Here is a 22,805-nt window from a genome sequence, read left to right as displayed (position 1 = left end):
TAAGCATGCACACATGTACGCACACACACACACACACACATACACACATAGCCATGCTTAAGTGTGCACTCATGTGCACACAAACACACACAGTATAATTCCCAACATTTTAACTATATTTAACTATTATTTTTTTTCTCAGTCTGATTCAGAGTGAGTCTTTGACTCATTCTGCCTGTAACATCTCTTCAAACCCTATATATTTTTAATGCTTTATTCTCACCAAACTATAAAGAAGCTTCATGCTCTTCAGACGAGACTTCAAATGAATTAAAGTCACCAATTCAGTTTGGCCTTAGGTTTTCAACAAATCCCACATTATTTCACAGTTTTTATATATTCTGGACATTATTACGATTTTTCACCGCCAGCAATCCGCATTTGGCTTCAGCTGGTCAACAGGGAGCATTCACAACCGCATGTTCTTAAGAACTCACCTTCTTTAATTAACACTTTGCATTAACAGAGTTGTTGGGCCTTGTGCCTCCATGCACATGTCTCAAACAAAGAGACCAGGACCTGCAGAACACAAGAACAGGGAGAAAAGGCCCACAAGGTGTGAAAAACCATGACCCAGGTTGACCTGCCCCCAAGATGTTTGGACAGGATCACAATGATGTCACTCCCAGTTTATAGGTTGCAAGAATTGTGGAGAAACTCAGGTTTCATACAGAGCTGCTGTAAGGGTGCAACTTTGATAAATGTTTTTCGCTTTGTTTGAGCTAGAAGTTCAGTTACCTTTTCGGTGGACGAGACAGAGACTGTTTTGGCTTCACTTTCGTTTTTGTTTTGGATATTTGTCATTATAGTTTTGGATCCCTAGAGGAACGCTGCCCGACCCAGCCGTTTCCTCACCGCCTGCAGAAGGAAGAGATTATCTTCAGAAGGAGAAACCCTGAGGTCCGGGCCTTCCATCGAGTCGACACAACGCTGTGATACAGCCTGCCGTCAGCTTTTAGGACGCTAAAGCTTGATCCCGCTCTCAGTAATCAAGTATCAAGTAAGAGGCTTATGTTTGGGCAGAAACAGAATATAGAACAGTATATAGCATGTTTTTCTTTGTGCTTACATTGTTGTGAAAGGACCCCTGTGTCCGATTTATGGTTGCCTGGGAGCTCATTTGGGCTAATCCAGCCTGTACAGTCTTGCGGCCATGTGTGACCACAATACATATTCGTATTCCGGCTCGATCAGCGGACGATAAACGAACATTGATTCGCTTGCCGAGACGACCGCTGTGCACCACGTGGTCCTTGTGTTGTTTCTTTGTTGTCTGCTAAGCTAAGTTTGCTTAGCTTAGCTTCTTTCCTCTTTACTAACACACACACACACACACACACACTGAGATAGCTTAATCTCATGAGCGATCTGTTGGAAACGTATAGTTAATAACCTTGCTATAACATCAGACATGGGTGTCTAGTATATCCCCGTTATTGACTTCAAGGGCGGACTCCTCTCGGTAGCACGATTAGCTTTTAGGAACTGTGGGTATTATCCGTGTAAATTCTTCTCTTGTTCAACCAAACTGCACACGAGACCAAAGACAACGTAACCGCCACTCTTGTTTTAACCTTGCGTGCACGTGTAGTGATCACCTTTGGTCGACACAATCACTGCCGCCATTTTTGAATTCCAGGTATCTGTTTCAGTGCAATCTGAATCCTCACCTCGGGCGTTCTCGCGTGACCTCGTCAAATCACATTTGGTGCTTCCTGTAGTCTCCTCAACGAGAGTTTTTAAGTCGCGTCTGTAGTCCTGCTATCCATCCTTGTAGTCCTTATTAGGGACTTCCTGCCACACACACACACACACACACACACACACACACACACACACACGCCTCCACACATTTATATGTTTGGCTTGCTTTTGTCTTGATGTTGTTAGTTGTTGAAGGAAACTGTTGTTTGTTAAAGTAGGTAGTTTGTGTTTTTGGAGAAAGCTTTAATAAACACTGTTGATTTTAACTGAGCAGCATCTGTGATTATTTTGCACAATCCCATATTGTAATAACAGCTGGTTGAGATGGTCAGTGCTCAGATTCATGCCGTCCCTCTTGTCTAATTATTGATATTTTCATAATATTGACAGTTTGACTACTTGTCAGGCTTTAAGACTAAAGGTATATCATTTGATAACTGATCCCTGATTTCAGGGTGGTGCCCTGTGTTCATTAATGAATCATAGTTACCTACGTTTCATGAATTAACTATAATAATTGTATTAATTAATGATAATATTTTAATTATTAATCAATATCGATTCCCAACAGAGGGATTAATTTGAGAGAAACAGTCTGGTGCATCAATCCAAATTTGTGTGAAAATGTCATGGGTTGTGCTGAATAAATGATATCCAAGCAGAGTGACAAACTAGTGTCAGTAGGTTTTACATAGGAGCTTTACATTGATCAAATTGTGTGTATACATTTACATTTTGAATCGCAGTTTCACTTCATTTAAAAAAATGAATATATACATGCATGTGTATATATATATATATATATATATATATATATATATATATATATATATATATATATATATATATATATATATATACTACTGCTGTGTTCTGGATTGAAAGGAAAGTTCTGTAAATATAGGGATCTGACAGATTATTGTTACTTCACCTATCCCTGATTGAACAGCAACTGAAAAGACATTTCATATTTAAACATAGTAATTGATAAACCCGGTTAACTTCTGTTCTGTTGACAGCTAACGTTAGCATTCAACCACCTCTAAGCTAACATTACTGGTTGATAGTGTTAGACCATAAAATTGGAAAGGTTAGTTCTAGAATTTTAAAGTAGATTTAGGATACATGTATTTAAACCTAGAAGTGAAATGTGCTTGATATAATTAAACAGTAATGTTAGCTAGGAGGCGGTTTAATGCTAACATTAGCTACAGTAATGAGTTATGAATGTTGTTTGACCTTGATTATGACCATCCATCATCTTCTCAGTTGCCGAACAATCGTGGAGTGGTGAAATTTTAACAATTCATCAGATTTCCTACATTTAGTAAACTTTCAAAATGGAAAACAGTAGCATTAATATTATCTCAGCATTCAAGCTTCTCACCCTGAGCATGATGTATAGAAAAATGACTGGCATGTGAATATTGTCTTTAACTGAACTTTTGTCCAGGTTTGGTGGTTTTGAGGTCTCTACAGCCCCACCTCAAGACAGCAAATCACTTTCAACAAAAATGTAAATGTGACTTTCAGCTGGGCCTAATCTGAGGGCCATAGCTACCATTGGGCCCTGCATAGGCATAGGCAGATTTTGACATTTGGACTGGGGAGGCAAAACATTTTATAACCAACATGACTTTTTTATTCTTATTTTTTTCATATAAGCAACAATTTTGTTGAACCCATTTCAGAGTCAATGTAGGGACTTATTTTAGCCACTAGGGGGCGGGGGGGCAACACCCCTCCTGCCTCCCTGTTCGAGGCCGATGTGCACCAGGGAAGGTAAGATTAACCGAGTCATATTAGTACAGGGACATGGGCGGGCAAGATGGGAGTGCATCAGTAAAGCAGCTGTAAATTGTTTCTGTCTTGAAATTGAATCAAGGTGCATTGGTTATTAAATGTTTGCATCTGTAAAATCTGATATATTTCATTATTAGATACTTTATTAATTTGTTTAGAAATGGGACCAACCCAAAAAAAAATGTTATTCCTCCTAAATTGGACCTAATATACGTTAATGTGCACTATGGATGTATAGTATTGCATGTGTCACAGATGTATAGGTTACAACTAACCTTGTTACACACCTGAAGGGACAACAGGGTCTGACCGAGGAGGAGATTCATAAAACAACCAGCGTTACTACCCTCAAGTTTTCTCCATCCCCTGCTGGCTAAAAGCTCCACTCAGCTTAGCTATGTTACTGTCATGGCTTTTTTTTTGTAAGCAGTTATGGCAAGGTTTATTCATTTGTATTGTTCATTATAAATTAATATTGGTTTGTGCTACTCACAAGTGAGTTAGCCTTTCAGTTGCTTTAAGAGCATTAAGCATAGTTTTTCATATTGCACTATATTGGTCTTGATAATCTTGAGATTCTTTTAGCCAGGTATATAAAAAGTGCAATCTACGTGTTTTTTTTAATGCATCGGATTACCCTAATGCACCCTAATGTGCACACATACATGATTCCTTACTTTGTGCTGACTTACCATGTGGGATTTAAAGGATAAATTCACCCAAGAGTGAAAATTCAGTCACAATCTACTCACACTGCCGTATGTCAAGTGAGGTTTCGTAGTCCACAAAACATTCCTGGAGCTTCACAGCTAAACAGCATCGCCTCGTTCACCGCAACAACTGAAGTAGCCAGGGACTTTCTTTAAAACTGCAAATGGCTTCACACAGCTCAGCTTGCAAAACCCAAGTCCCTGTAAGCCCCAAGATCCCAAACTGATTTAAAAAGACGTTATTTCAACCCTCAACCCTGGCTGAGCGCATTCACCCACTTCAGACAGGATGCATGCTGATGCTTTTAGCTTAGCAAATACATTGAAGATTTCATCTTAAAAAGGGTGTACATAATTTCTTTCAAATAAATTAGGATCTGGGGGCTTGCCCTACTAGAATTAAGTCAGGTACAGCCAGAAGTCATGAGAATATTCTTGATTGCCAAATGATTAATTGTAAGGAAGGGGCAAAAACGCTACATCCATCTGGGTCCCGGCACACTCTGACGAAGCAGTCAAAAAAGGAAATGTTGAAGTCAGTATACAGACAGGGGGTAATGGACATTAACATTCAATTGAAAAGTAGGTATGTAAAGAAGTAGGGGAGCTAAATGGAAAATGTATGTCGCAATAAGTAGGCTGAGAATTAGGCACAGCAAGCTTAACTGCACACTTTTTATCATTGTAAAATATCCAGTGGTACTTTGCCATCAGTGCCTTGACGCTGAGATAGTTGATAATATTCTTACAACATGCAGGAAATGTACTATGATTGACAAGAAGTGATGACACAATTCTGAGAATAGTCATAGGTTCAGAATCTGAATCTGAATCTGAATCAGAAATCCTTTAATGTCACGCAGACAGGGAAATGTGTTTGTTACAGCAGCAACAGAATAAAACAGAAAATAAGCAATAAAATTAAAAAGGGAAGAAACAGAATAGACATATATACATATTTACATGATGTAGTGCAAAATTAACAGCAGTTTTTTTGTTTTATACATAGATTTTAAATACATTCCCTGGCTAAAAAAACAGAGAAAAAGATTTGCTATCTACAGAAACTTAGGAAGGCTAAATTCCACAGCAAGATTCAACATAATTTAGTTTTTTTCAAACTGTTGTGATGACAGGGGAGTTGATTCTGGTTATAGAACTCAGCCACTGGATGAAGAGCTGGAGGAGGATGGGGTGGAGGAGGTCACATGAAACGACAGCTGGCAGCAGAGACATGATTGGCTGATAATGTTCATAGTAGAAATAGACCGATATCGTTTTTTCAGGGCCGATACCGATTATTAGCAGTCAAAGAGGCCGATAACCGATATTTGGAGCCGATATTCATTTGCAGTAAAAGGGAAAATATTGGCGTCAACATTTTGAATAATACAAACTCCAAGACTTAACTTAACTGAGTGTTTTTACACATAGACTTAAGTCTATCCATCTGCAAGCACCACAGTTTTTGTGTCTTCTACCTTTGAGAAACGCTTGCAGAGGCTCTCCCTCATGGCTTGCCTGAGCGTTCTGATGACTTTTGTGGAGGGCCCGTCATCATCTTGCAGAAGCATCCTCAGCACAGTCAGGCATGGAATGATGCAGGATGCAGATGAGCTGCTGTGGCTCACCTGAAGTGTCACTTCCTCTATTGGGAGAAGAACTTCAATTAAATTGGACACAAGGTCCCACTGGTGAGCAGTGGGGCCTGCAAATCCTCCATGTTCACCACAGTAGATGGTAAGCGCACGCTTTTGCTCCAGCATTCTTTGCAGCATGTGGAGCGTTGAGTTCCACCTCATTGGAACGGCCTGGATTATGTTGTGCTCTGGCAGGCCAAGTTCCGTCTGGATGTCTCGCAAACTCCAGAATGGAGTGGTGGAGATGTGTGGCACACTTCTTACTTATTGTAATTACATCTGTGACGGCTCTTTGACTTGCCAGACTGTCATTCACCACAAGTTGCAAGGTGTGCGCCGTGCAGCTGAGGTCTGGGAGTTCAGTGAGCCTCATTCCCTTCACAATATTTGCTCCGCTGTCTCGAAGCACTAGTGCTACACGGTCTTTGCTTATCTTCCAGTCCTCAAGCATATTGAGGAATGTCTCTATCAGGTATTCCCCAGTGTGGGACCCATGCATCGCTCTTGTATTTAAGATGACCTGCTTTCTTGTCCATTCAGTGTCAATGAAATGGCATGTCAGGCTCATGAGAGACTCGCTCACACCTGATCAGCAGTCTGTGGTGAAGGAGAGAGAGTAGCCAGCATTCTCTGGTTGAATCAGGGCTTTGATATTGTCCACAATCTTGTGGTGAAATGCTTGCAGCTTCTCAGTTCGGTAATACTTCTCACTTTTCAGTGCATATCGTGGCTCTGCTGCAGCCATGACGCGCTTCAAGCCAACATCAGACACCACCGAGAACGGCTGGTTGTCAGTGACTGTCATCTCTATGATTAGTTTGTCCATTAGTTTTGACCTGTCATCTGAGTTTGTCCACTTTCTTTGTTTCTGAAACATGTCCTCTATTGTTGGCTGAGATGAAGTTGCCTCATTGAGATGAGATTCAGATTCCCGTTTCTTCTGTGCTGTTTCATACAACTGAGGGTGATGAATCCTAAGATGGGACCACAGGATTGAAGTATTTTTGTTTTCCCCCGTTGTTGCTCCCATGCTGACACCTTCATTGCATGTATTACAGACTGCCTTCCCTGGTGTTGGTTGAGTGTAATATTTCCACACTGCACTTTTAGACTTAAGTCTGTCCATCTGCAATAAGGGTTTGAAAAAAGAGAGAGTTAAAAGTGGGGCCACATGCTGACATATGCTCAACTCATCATGCTTAATTTGCTACAGCATTTGGGAAGCCTGTAGCTGATTTTATTATGTAAATGTTATATTTTAACAACATGTGATAGCAGGGACACTGTCATTCAAAACTAGCCTGCTACATTACTAACGATTAATGTAACTATATCTGAAAAAAATAGTACAATAGCAATAGGAGAGACTATTCATCCCTGAACACCATGCAGTTCATGTAGGCTTTATGATGCAGTTGCATGATGTCTGAAGTCTTGAACAGCAATATTCTGCTCCTCTCTACAAGAAACTGTCAAAGACAGTTACAGGACACACAACATGACAATATATCATTTTCTGCTGCTTGGGATCTCTCAAACACAGAAAAGGGTAAAAGTAAAGTAACCCTACAGTTTTCTCTCAGACGATGCTTTGCTGTCAGTTTCTGCAGCGTCTCAGGTGGCTTATACACACACACACACACACACTTAGCCATCCCCTCAACGTGCTCTACTCTCACTCTCACTCTCTCTCTCTCTCTCTCTCTCTCTCTCTCTCTCTCTCTCTCTCTCTCTCTCTCTCTCTCTCTCTCTCTCTCTCTCTCTCTCTCTCTCTCTCTCACACACACACACACTATCAGTAGGGTCAGTGATAATCGGTCGATCCCTACCACATAACTACGTCATTAGAAGCCTGAACACATGCTTCTTCAGGGCTGTTGGCCAGACAACAAGCAAACAACTTGTAAAATGCTGAATGGAGTTCAGATCGATCAGAGCTGTGCTGAGACATAATTCCAAAACTCACCAGGTAGACCTACTTTCTCGCTCACTGTTTGTCCTGTCTCCGTATGAGTAGATGTGTTGTCGTACAGCTCTGGGTGTCCACAATGGCCACCAGTAGTGATTAGTATCCTCTCCTCCATTGTTGTTCATGTTATATGTCAGGACATCAGTAAAGTGAACGTCTTGACGTCCGTGTGAACGTCAGCGCCGACACAGAGTCACTGGTTTGACATTTTCAACTCATGTGCCTGGCTGACCTTTGAGCATCTAATCAATTCTTTTCATTGACTTTGTATGTCATCTATTCCTGCAAACAACTTACGTCACGTTTAGTCCGAACAAAGCATTTTTGGTAGGACAATCACTGTTTTTTTAGTTAATTTAGTTTTAGTTTCAGTGAGATCCTCTGTTAGAGGAGAGGGGATCCCCGCACTCTCGCCGTCATCGCCATGGGCTAGAACACATCAGTTCTGTCCTTTAAAACATTCTCTTGCCTAAATTGCACATTGGCAACGTCCTCTAGCAACTCCAAAGCAGCTATTATATCATGTTTCACGGCCATTACACACGGCTACAGGCCCTATAGTGCCGCTTACATCTGAAGGATTCTTAATCCTCAGTTATGCAGTAAAATAGGCTTTATTTACAGTTAGAAATATTATGTATTTATTTGTTTATTTGAATAAGCGTCATTATTATAATTATCATAATGCATACTGACAGTGGCCTTTCGTACACCATATGTACTCATGGTTTAAACATTTGGCACCTGGTTTATTTTTCTAGATTCTGGAGGAACTTCTGATGCTGAGAAGCTCCAGGCTCTGCCAGCAGAGGTCGCTTGCTCCAGCAGGTCTGTCAGTTAATGCCAGCAGAGCTGCACGTTAATCCAAAACACAGGTGTCTGTCCCTCAGTGGTGTCTTTCTGCACAGTTTACTGCACAAAACGTCATAGTATTTGTCCGATATCTACATCAAAAAATTCTCCAGCAGGAACCAGCACCACAAATACTGCCATAGAGATCAAGGTCAGTGGCTGAATAGGCTGAGGTGAAACCAAGCAGACAGCTTGTCGATACCTGTCGTTCAAAGCGGCCATGCCCATAATTATTTGTATCTGTAAGCCTTAATATAAATTAAACCAGTATTTAGAAATTCAACCCTGTGTAGTTGTAAAGATAAATGAGGTATAGAACCCAAAACAGTTTTTGTTCCAGGCTGTAAACATGTTTATTTCTGCTATAGTTGGCCATTTTAACATGGGACTGACTTGCTTTTAGAGCCATCCTCAAGTGGCCATTCCAGGAAGTGTTGTGTTTGGTACTTCTGCATTTGCTTCAATTCTCAGTCTTATAGCTGATTAAACCAGCCCTGACATGGAAGATGACATGGCAGCAGGGTGAACAGACTGTGGCTGGGTGGGTGTTGCCTTTCATCATCTTTAGGCTCTGTGCAGACATCTCACTTCACTGATGTCGCTGATGCTCTGTAGATGGTACCAGTGATGTTCTGGTGGTTTTAATGACCTGCTGTAAAGCCTTCCTGTCCTGGGCCACAAGGAAGCATGTCAGCTTGTGATGTTTCCAGTCAGGATTATTTCTACTGCTCCTCTGTAAAACCTGACCTGAGTCTGGTTTGAAATTTAGCCTTCCTAAGTTTCTGTTGGAAGTAGCTTAGAATTCAGCAGTTATCCATTACTATTATGCCATAAACAACTGTAAAGCTTTCCGTGAGATACCTTCATATTAATGAGGATGGTATGATCAATGGCATCAAAAGGGAGCGCTTACATCAAGTAAGACCAACTTGGAGTGGTCCCCCGATTCCTTATCAGCCTGCATAGAGTGGGAAAGTCAGTTAGGAGTCCAGGAGTCCACTAACGTAATAGAAGTCCAGTACTAAACTGCTGTAGTACCCCTTAACAAATATGTTTTTAGTGTAAGCCTCAGAGCAAATGTATAGTTAGAAGAGTACTTTTATGCTTTTGTTAAGCTGTTATTTAAAAGAGCCAATCTCAGTTTGTTATGTTCTTAGCAAAAACTTGGCAGTAACACTGACTATGACTGTGAAGCCTGTTTCATCACACTGTTTCAACATAATGTATTATCACTACACCCACATACCATTATTCTATGTTGTTTCTCAAGACTTGACTGCACTGATTCACCAGAGGAATGTGCTTAGCTGACAGGAAATGGCTCCAGATGTTCTGTCAGAAAGGAGAAATGATCATTGGTCTAATCCTGCAAAATACGCAAGTACAGAGAATTACATCTAGTGTGTGTGTATGTGATTAATATATAAATCCTTGAAAGGACAGATGTCGCAGGGGAACAGTTTGAATGCATCGTGTATTGGAGGATTAAGATACAGTACATTTTAAAGCACTTTAGTATAATGTATTTTATTCAAAAGACAGGATGTATCAAATGCATCACATTTCATTCAAAATGACCTTTGCATCCAACATAAACTCAGCAAGATTAGAACACTCAGTATATGGATGTAATAGAGAAATTATCTTTAATAATTTTGTATCTTCTTTTTGACTTTTTTCTGTTAGAATAATCAGCATTGACAGAATAATTGCACTTGCAGATTGCTTAATATGTTATATGAATCACATATTCCCACATGGATACCAAAAACAAACAAACAAATCAGAAAAGGAAACAAGCTTATAAAATGAACAAGAGAAACAAAAACAGGTGCTGGTGCCAGTATTTACAGGTCAACTAGGTCAGACAGTGCTTGTTAATATGACCAAATATGCAATTTCCTCATCACCATCCAACAAAGGTGGCATGCAACTGTAAAGCTGCAGGGAAATGTAACTGTTTAGCATGAGAAAGGAATAGGGTCCACATTGTAGAGATTTGTTTTACAGATCCTTAAAGAGTGTGCCCATTTTTTCCTAATGAATAATGAATAAAGTGATTTAATCCAGAACAACATTCTGTCAATTGCTTTGACAAAAGCAGTTAGGTTACATAGGTGAAGGTGTGTCTGTGTGTGTGTGTGCATGTGTGTGCGTGTGTGTGTCTAGAACTAGTACTCATAAGTAGAATGTGGTGTCTTCTGTGATGTGGTTCTGGTGCTCTGGCTGTTGAGGCTCACATGTCTCTTCAGACAGGGGATATTCTTTGCCATCAGCCTTCTGAAGTGACTCTGGAACTTCTTTCCAACAAATGTGTAGAACACAGGACTAATGCAGCAATACAGATAGGCTATGTTCCGGGTCATGTACAATGCGTAGTCCAAACTCTCCTCTTCAGAACACATGCTGACACCCTCACCTGGGTTGGAGATCTGAATAGCTCGAAGGAGGATGACGATATTGTAGGGCGTCCAGCAGGCGAAGAAGGTGAAGATGATGACAAAAATGAGCTTGATGGCACGGCACTTCTCCTTCATGCGGGTGGATAGGATGCGTATGGTGATGCTGATGTAGCAGTACATCACCATGAACAGAGGGAGAAGGAAGAAGAGCAGGAATTGTTGGTAATACGTGACCAGACGCCAGCGTGCCATGGTGCTGTCAGGGTATCCTGACTCGTCACACATTAGCCCAGAGAATTGATTCTCTGACACGTTTTTGAGAACTAGCTCTTTGATACTTGCTATGATACTGATGCACCAAACTACCATGGATGCAATGATGGCATATGCTCTTTTCCTGCTCTTGGCAGCTGCCACCGCGTGCACCACTGCAAGGTATCGGTCAAAAGTCATAAGAGTGAGGAAGAGGATGGAGCTGTAGAAACCAATGAAGTAGGCGCTGCTTACTATCTTACACAAAGCCAGACCAAAAATCCACTCAGACATATGGTATGTGGCCCAGAAGGGGAGACTGGAGGCAAAGAGAATGTTGGAGAGGACCAAATTTAGGAGGAAGATATTTGTCACTGATTTGAGCTCCTCGTACTTGTAGATGATGAAGAGGACGAGCCCATTGCCGAGGTAACTCAGGAGGAAGTTGACATAGTAGAAAACTGGGATGATTGTCGCACCAAAGTTGTTGAGGGATTCCTTCGAACAGAGCTGGACAGGCTTACTTTGCACGTAACTCGCGTCAGTCGTGTTTTCATAGTCATATTCATTTTGCATGTCCAGGTAGCGCTGATACCAGTCCTCATCATTGCTCATGGCTGGAGGTTGTCCTGTGGCACATTGATGATAAAGAGCTGTTAGTCCTTTTGGCCTTAGTTTAAAAAAATGCTCATAAAATACAACTGTTTCTCATGGCATCAGCTGAACCAGAATTCCGCTCCACCCACACACACAGCAAATGAGCCAGATGTCCAATGAGTGCATGATTGGTGGACAAATGTAAGTGCTTGTTTGGTAACATGTCATGTATTTTAAAGCTAGGGTTGGTAAGTTATTCTAGAGGAAAACGTCCTGAAATTCCTGACAGCAATCAATAAATAGTCTTTTACACAAATATCTGTACTTGATTAAGGAACGAGTGGATGTTTGACACATCTGCTCGCAGGAAATATGTAGTTCCTTATTTTCCTCTCTGCAGTTGGCATATTGGTCAGATCTGCTTTCACTTCTGCTTCAGCTGTCAGAAAGATGTTTCTTTCTGAGTATTTGTTTGAATTGTATATTATTCATGGCAAGGCTGGTATGTAGGCAGGTATTTTGTAATAAACAATCAATGAGCCAGGTATTAGCTATTTATAAAGTGTAGATTTGATGATAAGTTACACGTTTTTTCATAAACTCATAATAAGCCTATAAATCAAACAGAGTTTAAGCTAGTTTACATATTTTTAGAACTATCAACCCACTCATTTGCCCTGTGTGTCACTGACGTCAGACATCATGACTTTCAACATCGTCAGTGTTTATCATCTGTTTAGACCAAATGTTGCTGAGGGTTACACTATGGTGTGAAGTGTTGTATCGGGCAGCTGGATGCGTTTCGGTTTCTTGAAGGCGTTTCAACTACAAGATACTGAAACAAGTCTAGTTGCCTTTGATACAGCACTTTACTATGACCTGGATGACTGAGAACATTTATGAACATATTAATGCGGTTGTGATAATCATCCAAATGCACAAACCTTAACCCTTTAAAGGACCCACAATTGGGGGACCATGGGGTTTTTAACCCTAACCCCTAAACCTAACCCTAGAAAATTGGCTTGGGGCTTAAAAGGTTAACAAATGTGACAAAAAAGTGGGTGTGGGTGTGTGTGTGTTATAGCCACGTTATGTGCTAAATTTCTGCTGACTAGAGTGAAACCTGTGGTTGCCAAAGCTGGGGAAAATGTTTGTGGACTGTCTCGAGCAACATTGCTTATGTGTAGCCTTTAAGAACTCCATTTCTAGACTTTTTCCTCTATTAGTGGAGCGCTGTACAGTACTGAGGTGCGGCACTTGAGAACGTGCATGTAGTCACATCTTTTGAGAGTGCTGCATAAAATCAGACCCAAAGAAATCCATAGTCCAGCAGCACTTAACAACTTGAAGGTGCACTATGTAGTTTTGGGGAAGTAACTTTGATCAGAGGGAACGGTCCTCACTTACTGGATAAACTGAACAAACAACTTGATTAAATGAACACAATTTATACTGTTTTACTTTGTTCATACGTGGCAGACCCTGCCAACTTTCAAGCAGTGTTCTGGGACCTTATTTTTCTCTGAGAACAGCTGGTTTATTCACTTAAGGAGAAAATAAAGTTTGAATTTCTTTTCCAAACTTACATAGTGCCCTTTTAAACAAATCATCAACAGGCTTGTATAGGCAACCAAGAAACACGGGAAGGTCTCATTTTTCACGTCACGCTGCAATCTGCTCACATATTGCAGATAAAAAACTGATTATCACATGTAAGATGTTACATAGAGACCATTTATAGCATAAAAATGTAATTCTTCAGCTTTATATGAGCCAATTAGTCAACACTGTTGCTTGTCAATGGGACAAAATATTAGGCAAAGGATTATCATGTAATTAGACAATTGAGATAGGTGCCATTACAGAAAAAAATGATTTTGTATGAAGCTGATGGTTTATTTCCAGGGGTCTGTTTGATCTTTGTTAGATCATCAATGTACATTTTTAAAAAAAAAAGAAAAAAAAGAAAAAAAGCCACATCCTGGTTTCAAGTGTGCGCATGTACATTTCAAAAGGAGGCATAAAATGTTAAATAGAGATTCATATGGAAAAAAAATACAATAAAATAAACATCTTACCAGTGACTGATTCCAGGTGTGCAGTGGAAGTAGTAGAGAGTCTGGAGTGCTTTGTGCTGCTGACTGAGCCGAGTTAAGTGACAAGGACACCAGCATCCACTGAGGGGGCTGTCCTAAAGCTGCTGTCGTGTAGTATCTGTGTGACATTTAAAGACAGTCGAGATTTTTTTTTTTTTTTTTTTGTTTGGCCTTTTATGGCTTTACTAGATCAGTCAGCTCAAGAGGTGACAGGAAAATGAGAGAGAGGGTTAGTGACACGCAGCAAAGGGACCCCGGGTGGGATTCAAACCCCGGTCCGCTGCAAGAAGCCTCAGTGCTTAAGACGCCCACTCTACCAACCAAGCTAAGCAGCACCCCATCCCTATTGACTTAATATGCGGCTGACAAGACTAAAGGTTACATCTTAACCTTTTAAGCCCCAAGCCAGTTTTCTAGGGTTGGGGGTTAGGGTTAGGATGATTCACGAAGTCTGATGTTTAGTTGTTTATTTGAGTGGTGTTTGGGCTGTGTTTGGGTCATTTAAACATGTTTTTTACACGTTGTAGCCCAGCTTCTGCTGTTTTATTTGATATAAACTATGACTATATTCTTTCATAATTAGTACAGTAGTGGCTCTGTGGTTGTTCTGCATGTCTTAAGGGTTAGGGTTAAAGGTTAAAGGTTAGGGGGTTAAAGGTTTAAATGTGTGGTAAACAATGAAAATATGCCTTGTTACATTTAAGGTGCCCTCTTTGGTTTTGGTGTCACAAAAACACACAAATGGTCCGCCACAAGGCCAGAGTTGACCTGTTCTGTCTTTGTCAGGTTTCACACCAGCCAATTCTACATTTTAGTAGTAGTATTTGAGGTAACCTGGATTTAAGGTTTGAGCGTAATATAAGAGAGGAGTCAAGAACAGTGTTTGACTTGTTCAGTAACAACAGCTTATTTCATTATGCTGATCTTGAAAAAGTTTAAACTTTAAAAACACTCACTAACACTTCCTAAATAGGAAACTGGAGTATACACACTGGTCAGATCTTAAACCCTTTTGCCTTGCCTTGTTGAACAAGCTTGGACACCTGGGATATATGAGACAATTGATATCGCATTCAAAATACTGCAATATAAATAGATATTGTGCATGTATATTACACTGTGTTTTTAGAATTTAATAATATTAACCCTCTAGACACAAGTGGTTTCGAGAAATAGATGAGAAATTATGTGAAAATTGTGCAGTGTACCGAATGGAACAAGTTTGCTCTTCCTGCCTGTTTCCGCTTTGCATATCTTTCATACCATCTTAAGACTTCCTCTGAGTATTTTCATAAAAAGCTGCACCTGCCCAGGCACCTGGGTCTGATAGAAGTGAAGTGCTTGTGTTATGTCATGTTATGTTCATATTTCACATTATGAAGTGGTGGTGGGCAGCATGCTGGTCTCATCACTGTCACTGGCGTCACGTTCTGCTACACTACAACGTGGATTTTGCGACACTGTCAGCACCTTATTTATTTTTAAAAAATGAGCGTTATTGTTGCTGTGATAACAAGCACTTAAAGAGATAAACATTTGCTCATAACACTGGAGTTACATCCAGGAACCACTGTTTTTATTCACTATCATCAACTAACAGACATACTAACATGGTAAAAACGTTGGTCATGGCCAAACCTGTGCCGTCTGGTCCAGCTCCCACTACCTGACTTGAACTCAGTGGCATGTTGACTTCATCCAACACAAAAGGAGCAGCAGGACTACACAGTTTTTTAAGTGGAGAAAAAGGAAAACAATCTCAACCAATAGAAATCTCACCCCTGAACCTGGGCTTGTGGCCGAGAGAGCGTGCGGGCAGATAAAACCTGCAGCAGACGGCACCTTTTTGGTCAACAATATTTATGAAGAACAAGGATATTTGACTTAACCAAGGCTTAATGTCCCAGTGAGTCAGAGTTTATTTCCAAGGTCTAACTTGACGATGCTGTGATAATAAAAGCACTGTAATGGTTTAAAAGAGAGTGCCTGGAGTTGTTTTGGAAGTGCTCTTATCTTTATGTATTTTGGTAAGTAACTCCATATCTTATTATTTATTTATTTTTTTTATCTGTGTCTACTTTGCTGTCTTGAATCCATAACACTAAAGCTGGTATTACACCTAATCTTATTACACATCATCCTACAGTGACAGTGATGGTGAGTATGACAGTTAAGATAAAGCTTATTCCCTCATCTCCCTCCCCACCCTTTTCCAATCCCGTGTTCTCTCCGCTCCCGTCAGTTTACTATGTGTGGACACACTACACAGTGACAAAGACAAAGAATCTGTGAGTAACTGAACGAGACGCAAAGGTAAGATTTTCTGTCTGATTTAGTTGGGTACAGTGGATATATTTGTGCAGTATGTCTAGGACTCTATCATCTCATTTTTCCGTCACGCAAATGTGAGTTCTGGAGCAACATGTATAGTTTTTCCACACTTAAGCGTTTCTGAAGGACACCAGGTTTATTTTTATATGTCACTGTATTAAATCCAAATGTGTACTTGCTCCGAAGCTGCACATGGTAATATTTTGTATAAATGCTTACATCCATTTATGTATGCCTATACAATACTTAGTTTAGTCTGATAATTTATGCATGTAGCGTGTATTTGCTTGGATACTATTCATTTTATGCCATTCCATTTGAAACCATTTCACCTGAAGGTTACTTTCAGCGTTTCGCTTCATCAAAAGCAACCATATAAGAAATGTATTCCTTTGCTTACATTAAGGAATTAGCTGCCTCAGACTAGTGAGCATTATCAACGTTATGAATGACGTAGCGTTGATTAAGAGCCTCTCGTCAGTGACAGCTCAGCAGTATCAGCATAATAGCTTTGAATGTGGCCTTCACTGATGTTTCCAAAGAACAGGAAGTGGTTTCCTCACCAGAGTGTTGCTTGGTACTCAGACCTTCAGTGCACATTCAGCACTTAACTGCAGTATCACAATGGCTGTAGATTTATTTATAATTTAAGTTACGCATTGTTACCATGTTTGCTTACTCTGGCGGAGAAAAAGAGGTCATGTGTTAAAAGTGCTGTCACCAGAGGTTAATCTTAATATTTCACAACAATAGAATAAAACTTGTGTAGGTTACAGAAAGGTAAACTTAATGACAGGCTTTGCTACCAAATTATGTCATATCACACACACGCACATGATAAGATGTCCTAGGCCTGTCAGACTGGCGCTAATCTCAGCATAATCTGATAAGTAAACATCAGCCTGGCTCACAGTAAGTGGCTGTGACAACAGTGTACAGCTGCATGCACCTATGCCCTATACACACAAGAATGTAGCAGATAGTTAAGTATGGATGTGTCAAAGTGTGAAATATTGCTGCACTATGTACGCTCACATGACTTTGTGTACTTTGTTAACATTGAGCCCATCAGAAATAAACAACAAGATTAGTTGTCAGTCCAGCTCAACTTTTATTTTGCGCACCTAACCCTGTGGAAACGTTTTTATCAAGCAGTTGAGATGAAAAATGTCTCAAAGTTTGTTACATGTATCTCTCCACAGGATCATCATGTCCACACTTTCCGTTCATTGTCTGTGTTAGCAGTTGTGCAGTACGTACTGGTTGTGATGCATTTCCCACTCCTGCTTTGCATAAAGTTGAGATGAAGGCCACCTTATACAAACAAGGTGTAGCCAGTGTGACTTGCTTCCTCCAGAAACACATGAAAAAATGTAAAAACTAACAGCTGTCGATCTAAAATGAAGACCATATTTACTGCACTGTATGGCTTATTTCTCACCTAAAATGTCTTTAGAGACACATTTCGGCGGAACTACTTTTGCAATATGAGAAAGTTTCCAAACGAGCTGTCACGGTGGCCTGTTGTGAAATCTGGGAGCAGAGAGTCCACAAGTGGCATTCATCCATTCAGGTGTAGCCAGAAAGTGTTTACAGTCACTGTTTGTTGTTTGTTGAAATCTCTCTAATCAAGTTGGCATGAGCCACAAAAGCTAGATTTATGGGAAATATGCTAGGTTGAAAGAATTATCAATTATCACTCAGACGCACATCACCTCACCAGCTCTCTGCATCCAATTTGTGTGTGCTTTTGTACTGCAGACTATCAAGATGTCTGGCTCTACCCAGGAAGAAGAGGAGTTGCCTGCCAATCATACAGGTCAGAACGATGCAGTCATTAATCGCTAAAATGCCAGTCTAGTCTCACTCAGTATATATACTAATTTGATTCAAAACATATTGCATCACATTGAAAAGGATGATTAAGACTCCAAAAGATGGTCATGTGATAGCCTTAATGATCTAATGTTTTTGTGGGGATTTCTGCACATCTGCAGGTCCAAAAGGTGTAATTAATGACTGGCGAAGGTTCAAACTGGACAGTGTGGATCAGACTGTCCCTCAAAGCAAAAGAGAGCTGCTCAGACAAATGTCCAGTCCACGAGAGGACGACAAGGAGAGACTCAACAGAAAGGTGGATGGAATCACTCTCAGAACTCACACACACAGGAATACATGGCATTAATGGATTTTGTAGTTAATGAGAGGATAATTTAACAACAATTGTGCTGTAGTAGATGATCAGAATCATAGACTGGGGAATTGGAGAGGAGACGTCGTTTTGCAGAAGAGTAATAAGAAAGGATAAGAATGAATTTAAATGTTACAAATAAAGGAAACAGTAACGTTTATGTCCTTGATTTCAGATGAGCGTTCAGGAGTACGAACTGATCCAGGAAGAGGATGAACGCTGCCTGAAACGCTACAGGAAACAATGTATGCAGGAAATGCACGAGCGCCTGAGCTTCGGTCCGACGTTTGAAACAGTCTACGACCTGGAAAGTGGAGAGGACTTCCTGGAGGTCATAGAGAAGGAACATCGGTTGACCCTTGTGGTAGTTCATATCTACCAGCACGGTGTCAAAGGTTAGCTCTCTGACTCATCATGATACAGTACAGTCTTTTTGATCAACTAGCTTCACAAGCTGAAATAAAGATGTATTCCTGGGCGGTGATTCTCTACAGTGCAGTTTGCTAACAGTGTATGTACACATTATTTGTCCTCTGTCAGGCTGTGATCAGATGAACTCATGTCTGGACTGTCTGGCTACAGAGTACAGCAGTGTTAAGTTTTGTCGCATCGATGCGGTGGCGTCAGGTGCTGCTGAGCGCTTCTCCCCTGAGGTCAGTAAACTGTTGCAAACAAACACAGCGATGAAAATGGTGGAGATAGATTATTAATAACAGAATAGGAAATAATGAATAACTGAATGACTGAATTGCACTTTCCCCCATTTGGACATTTGGCTGTAGTATAACTCCCAGTGACGATGGACTTTGTAGAACTGTGAGGTCATGAGAGGTTAACTGATCCTTCCCATGAGCATCAATAGTCCGAGAAGTGGGTAGGTGGAACTAGAAAGAGCAAATTATATTAAACCGGAACCAAAAACCACTGATTTTGTTGGCATTATTACAACTAAGGAACTATCTTAATTCAAATCTCTTTAAAAAGAAAAAGTAGTATGTGAAGCTGTCACAGGCCTCTAATATGTCCGTCTAATCATTTGATTTGGCCCAGTGTGCTACATACACCTCATTGTGCATGACTGGACTTTTCTGGAAGGCTTGGTGGATATACTGCTAAAGCTAGTAGCAAGCTAGTGGCACAACAATAGAGGAGAAAGTGCAGCTGTCATTTCTCAATATTAACATTCTAGCTTGTCAGAGTTGAATGCTAACAATAGCCACATTCATTGTTTACCTTCATTATGACAATGCTCGGTGTTGTTTTAACATCTTATGGTTAAGCTTTTGGATAGAGTTAGCGATGACAATGACATACTGCACCCACAGTGATTCAAATTATGTTTCAAAAACCACAAAAGTGTTCATCTGTGAAGATTATCAATATGTAGTGGTAGTAGTAGTACGTATCATAAACTTGTGTTTGTCACAACTAATTTCTGGCAATATTCCAAAATCCATTTTAAAAAAAGCCATTGGCTTGTTGTTGAGGGATTCATAGCAATGCTGACTTCTGGATTAGCCTCCAATAATTTGCAGTTGCTACACCAGACTACAGCCTTTTGGGAGCGAGGTATGTTTGTGACATTGTGTTAATACGATTGTGGCATTTAACAGAGTTGTTTCCTTTCATTTCTGTATTTATTACTACACTACTAGAACTTGCGGAACATGGTAAAGTAGCTGCTGTCCAGTGGCTGGACATTGGCTCTGGAGGGAGGTACTGCCGACCCCCAGCCTTAAAAGCTTTTTGCTATGTTCATTGTTTTGTTCTCCAACCGACAGATGCTGTTTCATTTGGCAAAACTGATGGCAGCTGGCTAACAGTGAAGAGCTGCTTTTGTCTTTGTCCCTGTGGAATTAAGAACTCAAAACACTTATTTCAAGTGATTACTATGAATATCAATATGTTCTATTGTAACCTGCTTCATGCTATAGTGGAAGGCTTGACACATGCAACAGCTCTAACTAAATAACTAAATGCATTTAAATTATTTTAAATGCATCTGAAAAATACGTTGTTTTATCAACTGTTGTAACAGCATAACAGAAACTGGAGTGGCGCTGACTCCGTGTTACTGAAACAAGTTGTTACACGATGCTGAGTACTGACTTTGTTAATACTAGTGTCAAAGTAAATGTTGATTCTTTCATCATCCTTTCAGGTTCTTCCTGCTCTGCTGGTGTACAAAGCTGGTGAGTTACTGGGTAATTTCCTGGCTGTTACCAAACACTTCAGTGAAGATTTCTTTGCAACGGATGTGGAGGCGTTTCTCAATGAATACAGCTTGTTACCCGAGAAGGAGTTTGCAGCGTGTGCTGATGAGGAGGACGAGGGAGGAGATGTGGAATAGAATGAAAAGGACAGAGGAAAGGAAAGGGCGTGATAGTTAAGAGAAAAGGAGGACTTGTAGTGAAGGGGAGTGGATAAAAGCAGAGTAAGTGGAAACAGAAGGAGGAAATGTACTGGAAAGGAGAGCTGAGAAAAGGAAATGGTTAAAGAACTGAAAACACGCACACACACCCTCACACACAGGGGTTAAAAAAAGCATTTACATTGCATGTGCAGATGAACACACACAATAGTAAAAATCCATCAGAACACACTGACTGCTGATTATATTTAGAAGCAATTAGTTGTAAATTAATGTGGCAATGTGAAATACTGCTTCACAGTCACATCAGAGCTCTACAATAAATGACTTCTTTACTAAGGTGCTCTCTGTCTGTGTCTGTCTTTGTAATAGTGAACAAGAGGAATAGGAATCACAAAGTAACTCATGATATGATTCACAAGTTCTAATTGATTTGTGACAGTGTCACAGAATTTGACGTGACCTGAGATGAAACAATGTATAATAAAGTGTGTAGAATCTTAGACGAGAAGTCATTAAGTGAGTCTGGTATGTCTAATTGTGAGTGGAATCTGTTTAGAGCTGTCTCCTGCTTTGACCAAAACAGCGCACCACTTCCATCGTATTGTCAGTCGAAACTAGTGGAATGATTATTGCTGTATCGATATTTCGTCCCACACCTATTATGCAGGCTGCCACCGGCCTGCAACAGCCGTAACGGTATGGTATCTCAATGTATGGTCATTGATCATATAGGACTTGTCTTTCAGCAGGACAACTCTGGCTGTATTTTTCTCTTGCAATATATGACCGAAACGCAATTGCGTGTGGCGAATGTGGCAATAGTGAAGTCCTGATGAATCAACATCCATCTCTGTGTCAGATGTCTGAGTTTGGTCTGCTGCTGTTTTCTTTTTGCTTGCAAACAGTTAAGTGTGTCAATTGAGGTAACTAATTCCCAAAAGGATTCTCATTTGGTATCTGTGCACTTTTTTATGTGGGTATTATATGGGTAAGGCTGGCAGTAATACTCACTACCTTTCATCCCTTTCATCCCATATCATTTGTGTGTTGTGTGTGCTAAAGCCCACTGAAAAGCTGCATTATTGATACATTTCAATACAGTCTTGTAACTGAACTCTGTAAGAATAAATGAGGACACAGGAGGCTGTTGATTTGCTTGTGTGCACCAGCAAGATGATAACCCTGTTATATATATGTTGAAATCCTGGCAGAGACATTAAAATCATATGGATTAGGAGATTCATCCACAATATTATGGTGGTGTGCATATGTGATAAGGATTGCGTTCCAAATAAATCTGATGACAGATTTACAAATTGATCCAAAGAGGCCTGACAGATTATTACACATGTATCCACAAGGGGGAATTCCAGAGCCGTAGAGTCAAAAAGCATGGTCTGGAATGAATGATTTCTATGGATGCCTTCAAGTTTGGCTTTATAGTAGAAAATAGTCAATGTCCAAATCTGCATCTGTAATAAGACTACTTCCAGAATGTACGACGGCATTATTCAGTCCACGCATCCATGGGTTTGTAGAGTGGTAATGACACTTTTGTCCCGTCATTTTGTTGTGTTGCTTCACACTACTCAGGCTTGAAATCATTTGCCTCTCTGTTTAAGATCTCAACAGATTCAATATATTATTTCCCATGTACAAATGGATGCCCTTTTTACCATGCTCAGGGGGAGCTTTCAAGATCAGAGACCTGTAACAGAGGATGTGGTATTTGGTCTACCACTGCTCTTACCGCTTCTTGAGTGTCTGCAACCAGCAGTGACAACAAGAAGTATTCATCATCAACAGTGTAATTTTCATGTGCATCATTGGCTAAAACCAACATTTTTAACAACACATTTGCATGCATTTTTGCTTTTAACT

The 22,805-nt window shown here is 40.3% G+C and overlaps 2 protein-coding genes and 1 pseudogene across 6 annotated transcripts in view; 1 reads left to right on the top strand and 2 right to left on the bottom strand.

The window, feature by feature from the left end:
• pdca (phosducin a) overlaps window positions 1-21,264 on the top strand; it is a 21,288-nt gene extending 24 nt beyond the window's left edge. Inside the window, exons 1-10 of one of the 5 annotated variants that reach the window (XM_037085037.1) lie at window positions 1-15; window positions 467-680; window positions 810-1,000; window positions 8,588-8,654; window positions 16,271-16,341; window positions 18,121-18,178; window positions 18,357-18,493; window positions 18,726-18,945; window positions 19,091-19,203; window positions 20,712-21,264. The exon at window positions 1-15 is cut by the window's left edge and continues 24 nt beyond it. In XM_037085037.1, the coding sequence (XP_036940932.1) occupies window positions 18,130-18,178; window positions 18,357-18,493; window positions 18,726-18,945; window positions 19,091-19,203; window positions 20,712-20,900 (708 nt within the window). In that variant the 5' untranslated portion in view covers window positions 1-15; window positions 467-680; window positions 810-1,000; ... (1 more) ...; window positions 16,271-16,341; window positions 18,121-18,129 and the 3' untranslated portion in view covers window positions 20,901-21,264. Of the gene's footprint in view, window positions 16-53; window positions 681-809; window positions 1,001-8,587; window positions 8,655-15,178; window positions 16,186-16,270; window positions 16,342-17,078; window positions 17,933-18,120; window positions 18,179-18,356; window positions 18,494-18,725; window positions 18,946-19,090; window positions 19,204-20,711 lie in introns of those variants that run through there. The other 4 variants (XM_037085039.1, XM_037085038.1, XM_037085040.1 and 1 more) reach the window with 4 other exon arrangements.
• On the bottom strand, window positions 5,196-8,032 carry LOC119011703 (annotated as a pseudogene).
• ccr12a (chemokine (C-C motif) receptor 12a) lies at window positions 10,179-14,146 on the bottom strand. The gene is made up of 2 exons (XM_037085036.1): window positions 14,011-14,146; window positions 10,179-11,961 (listed from the first exon to the last, which is right to left on the bottom strand). The coding sequence occupies exon 2, from the start codon at window positions 11,945-11,947 to the stop codon at window positions 10,850-10,852; it is 1,098 nt and encodes a 365-aa protein (XP_036940931.1). The 5' UTR covers window positions 11,948-11,961; window positions 14,011-14,146; the 3' UTR covers window positions 10,179-10,849.
• Window positions 21,265-22,805: the final 1,541 nt, after the last annotated feature.

The sequence above is a fragment of the Acanthopagrus latus genome, chromosome 21 (genome assembly GCF_904848185.1).
Source record: "Acanthopagrus latus isolate v.2019 chromosome 21, fAcaLat1.1, whole genome shotgun sequence".
In the NCBI taxonomy this organism is placed as follows: Eukaryota; Metazoa; Chordata; class Actinopteri; order Spariformes; family Sparidae; genus Acanthopagrus; species Acanthopagrus latus.
The sequence above is the reverse complement of the archived record's forward strand: the minus strand, read 5'-3'. Positions and strand labels throughout refer to the sequence as shown.

Coding starts and splice junctions, on each gene's coding strand:
- ccr12a (XM_037085036.1), bottom strand. CDS start 11,947: ATGAGCAATGATGAGGACTGGTATCAGCGCTACCTGGACATGCAAAAT.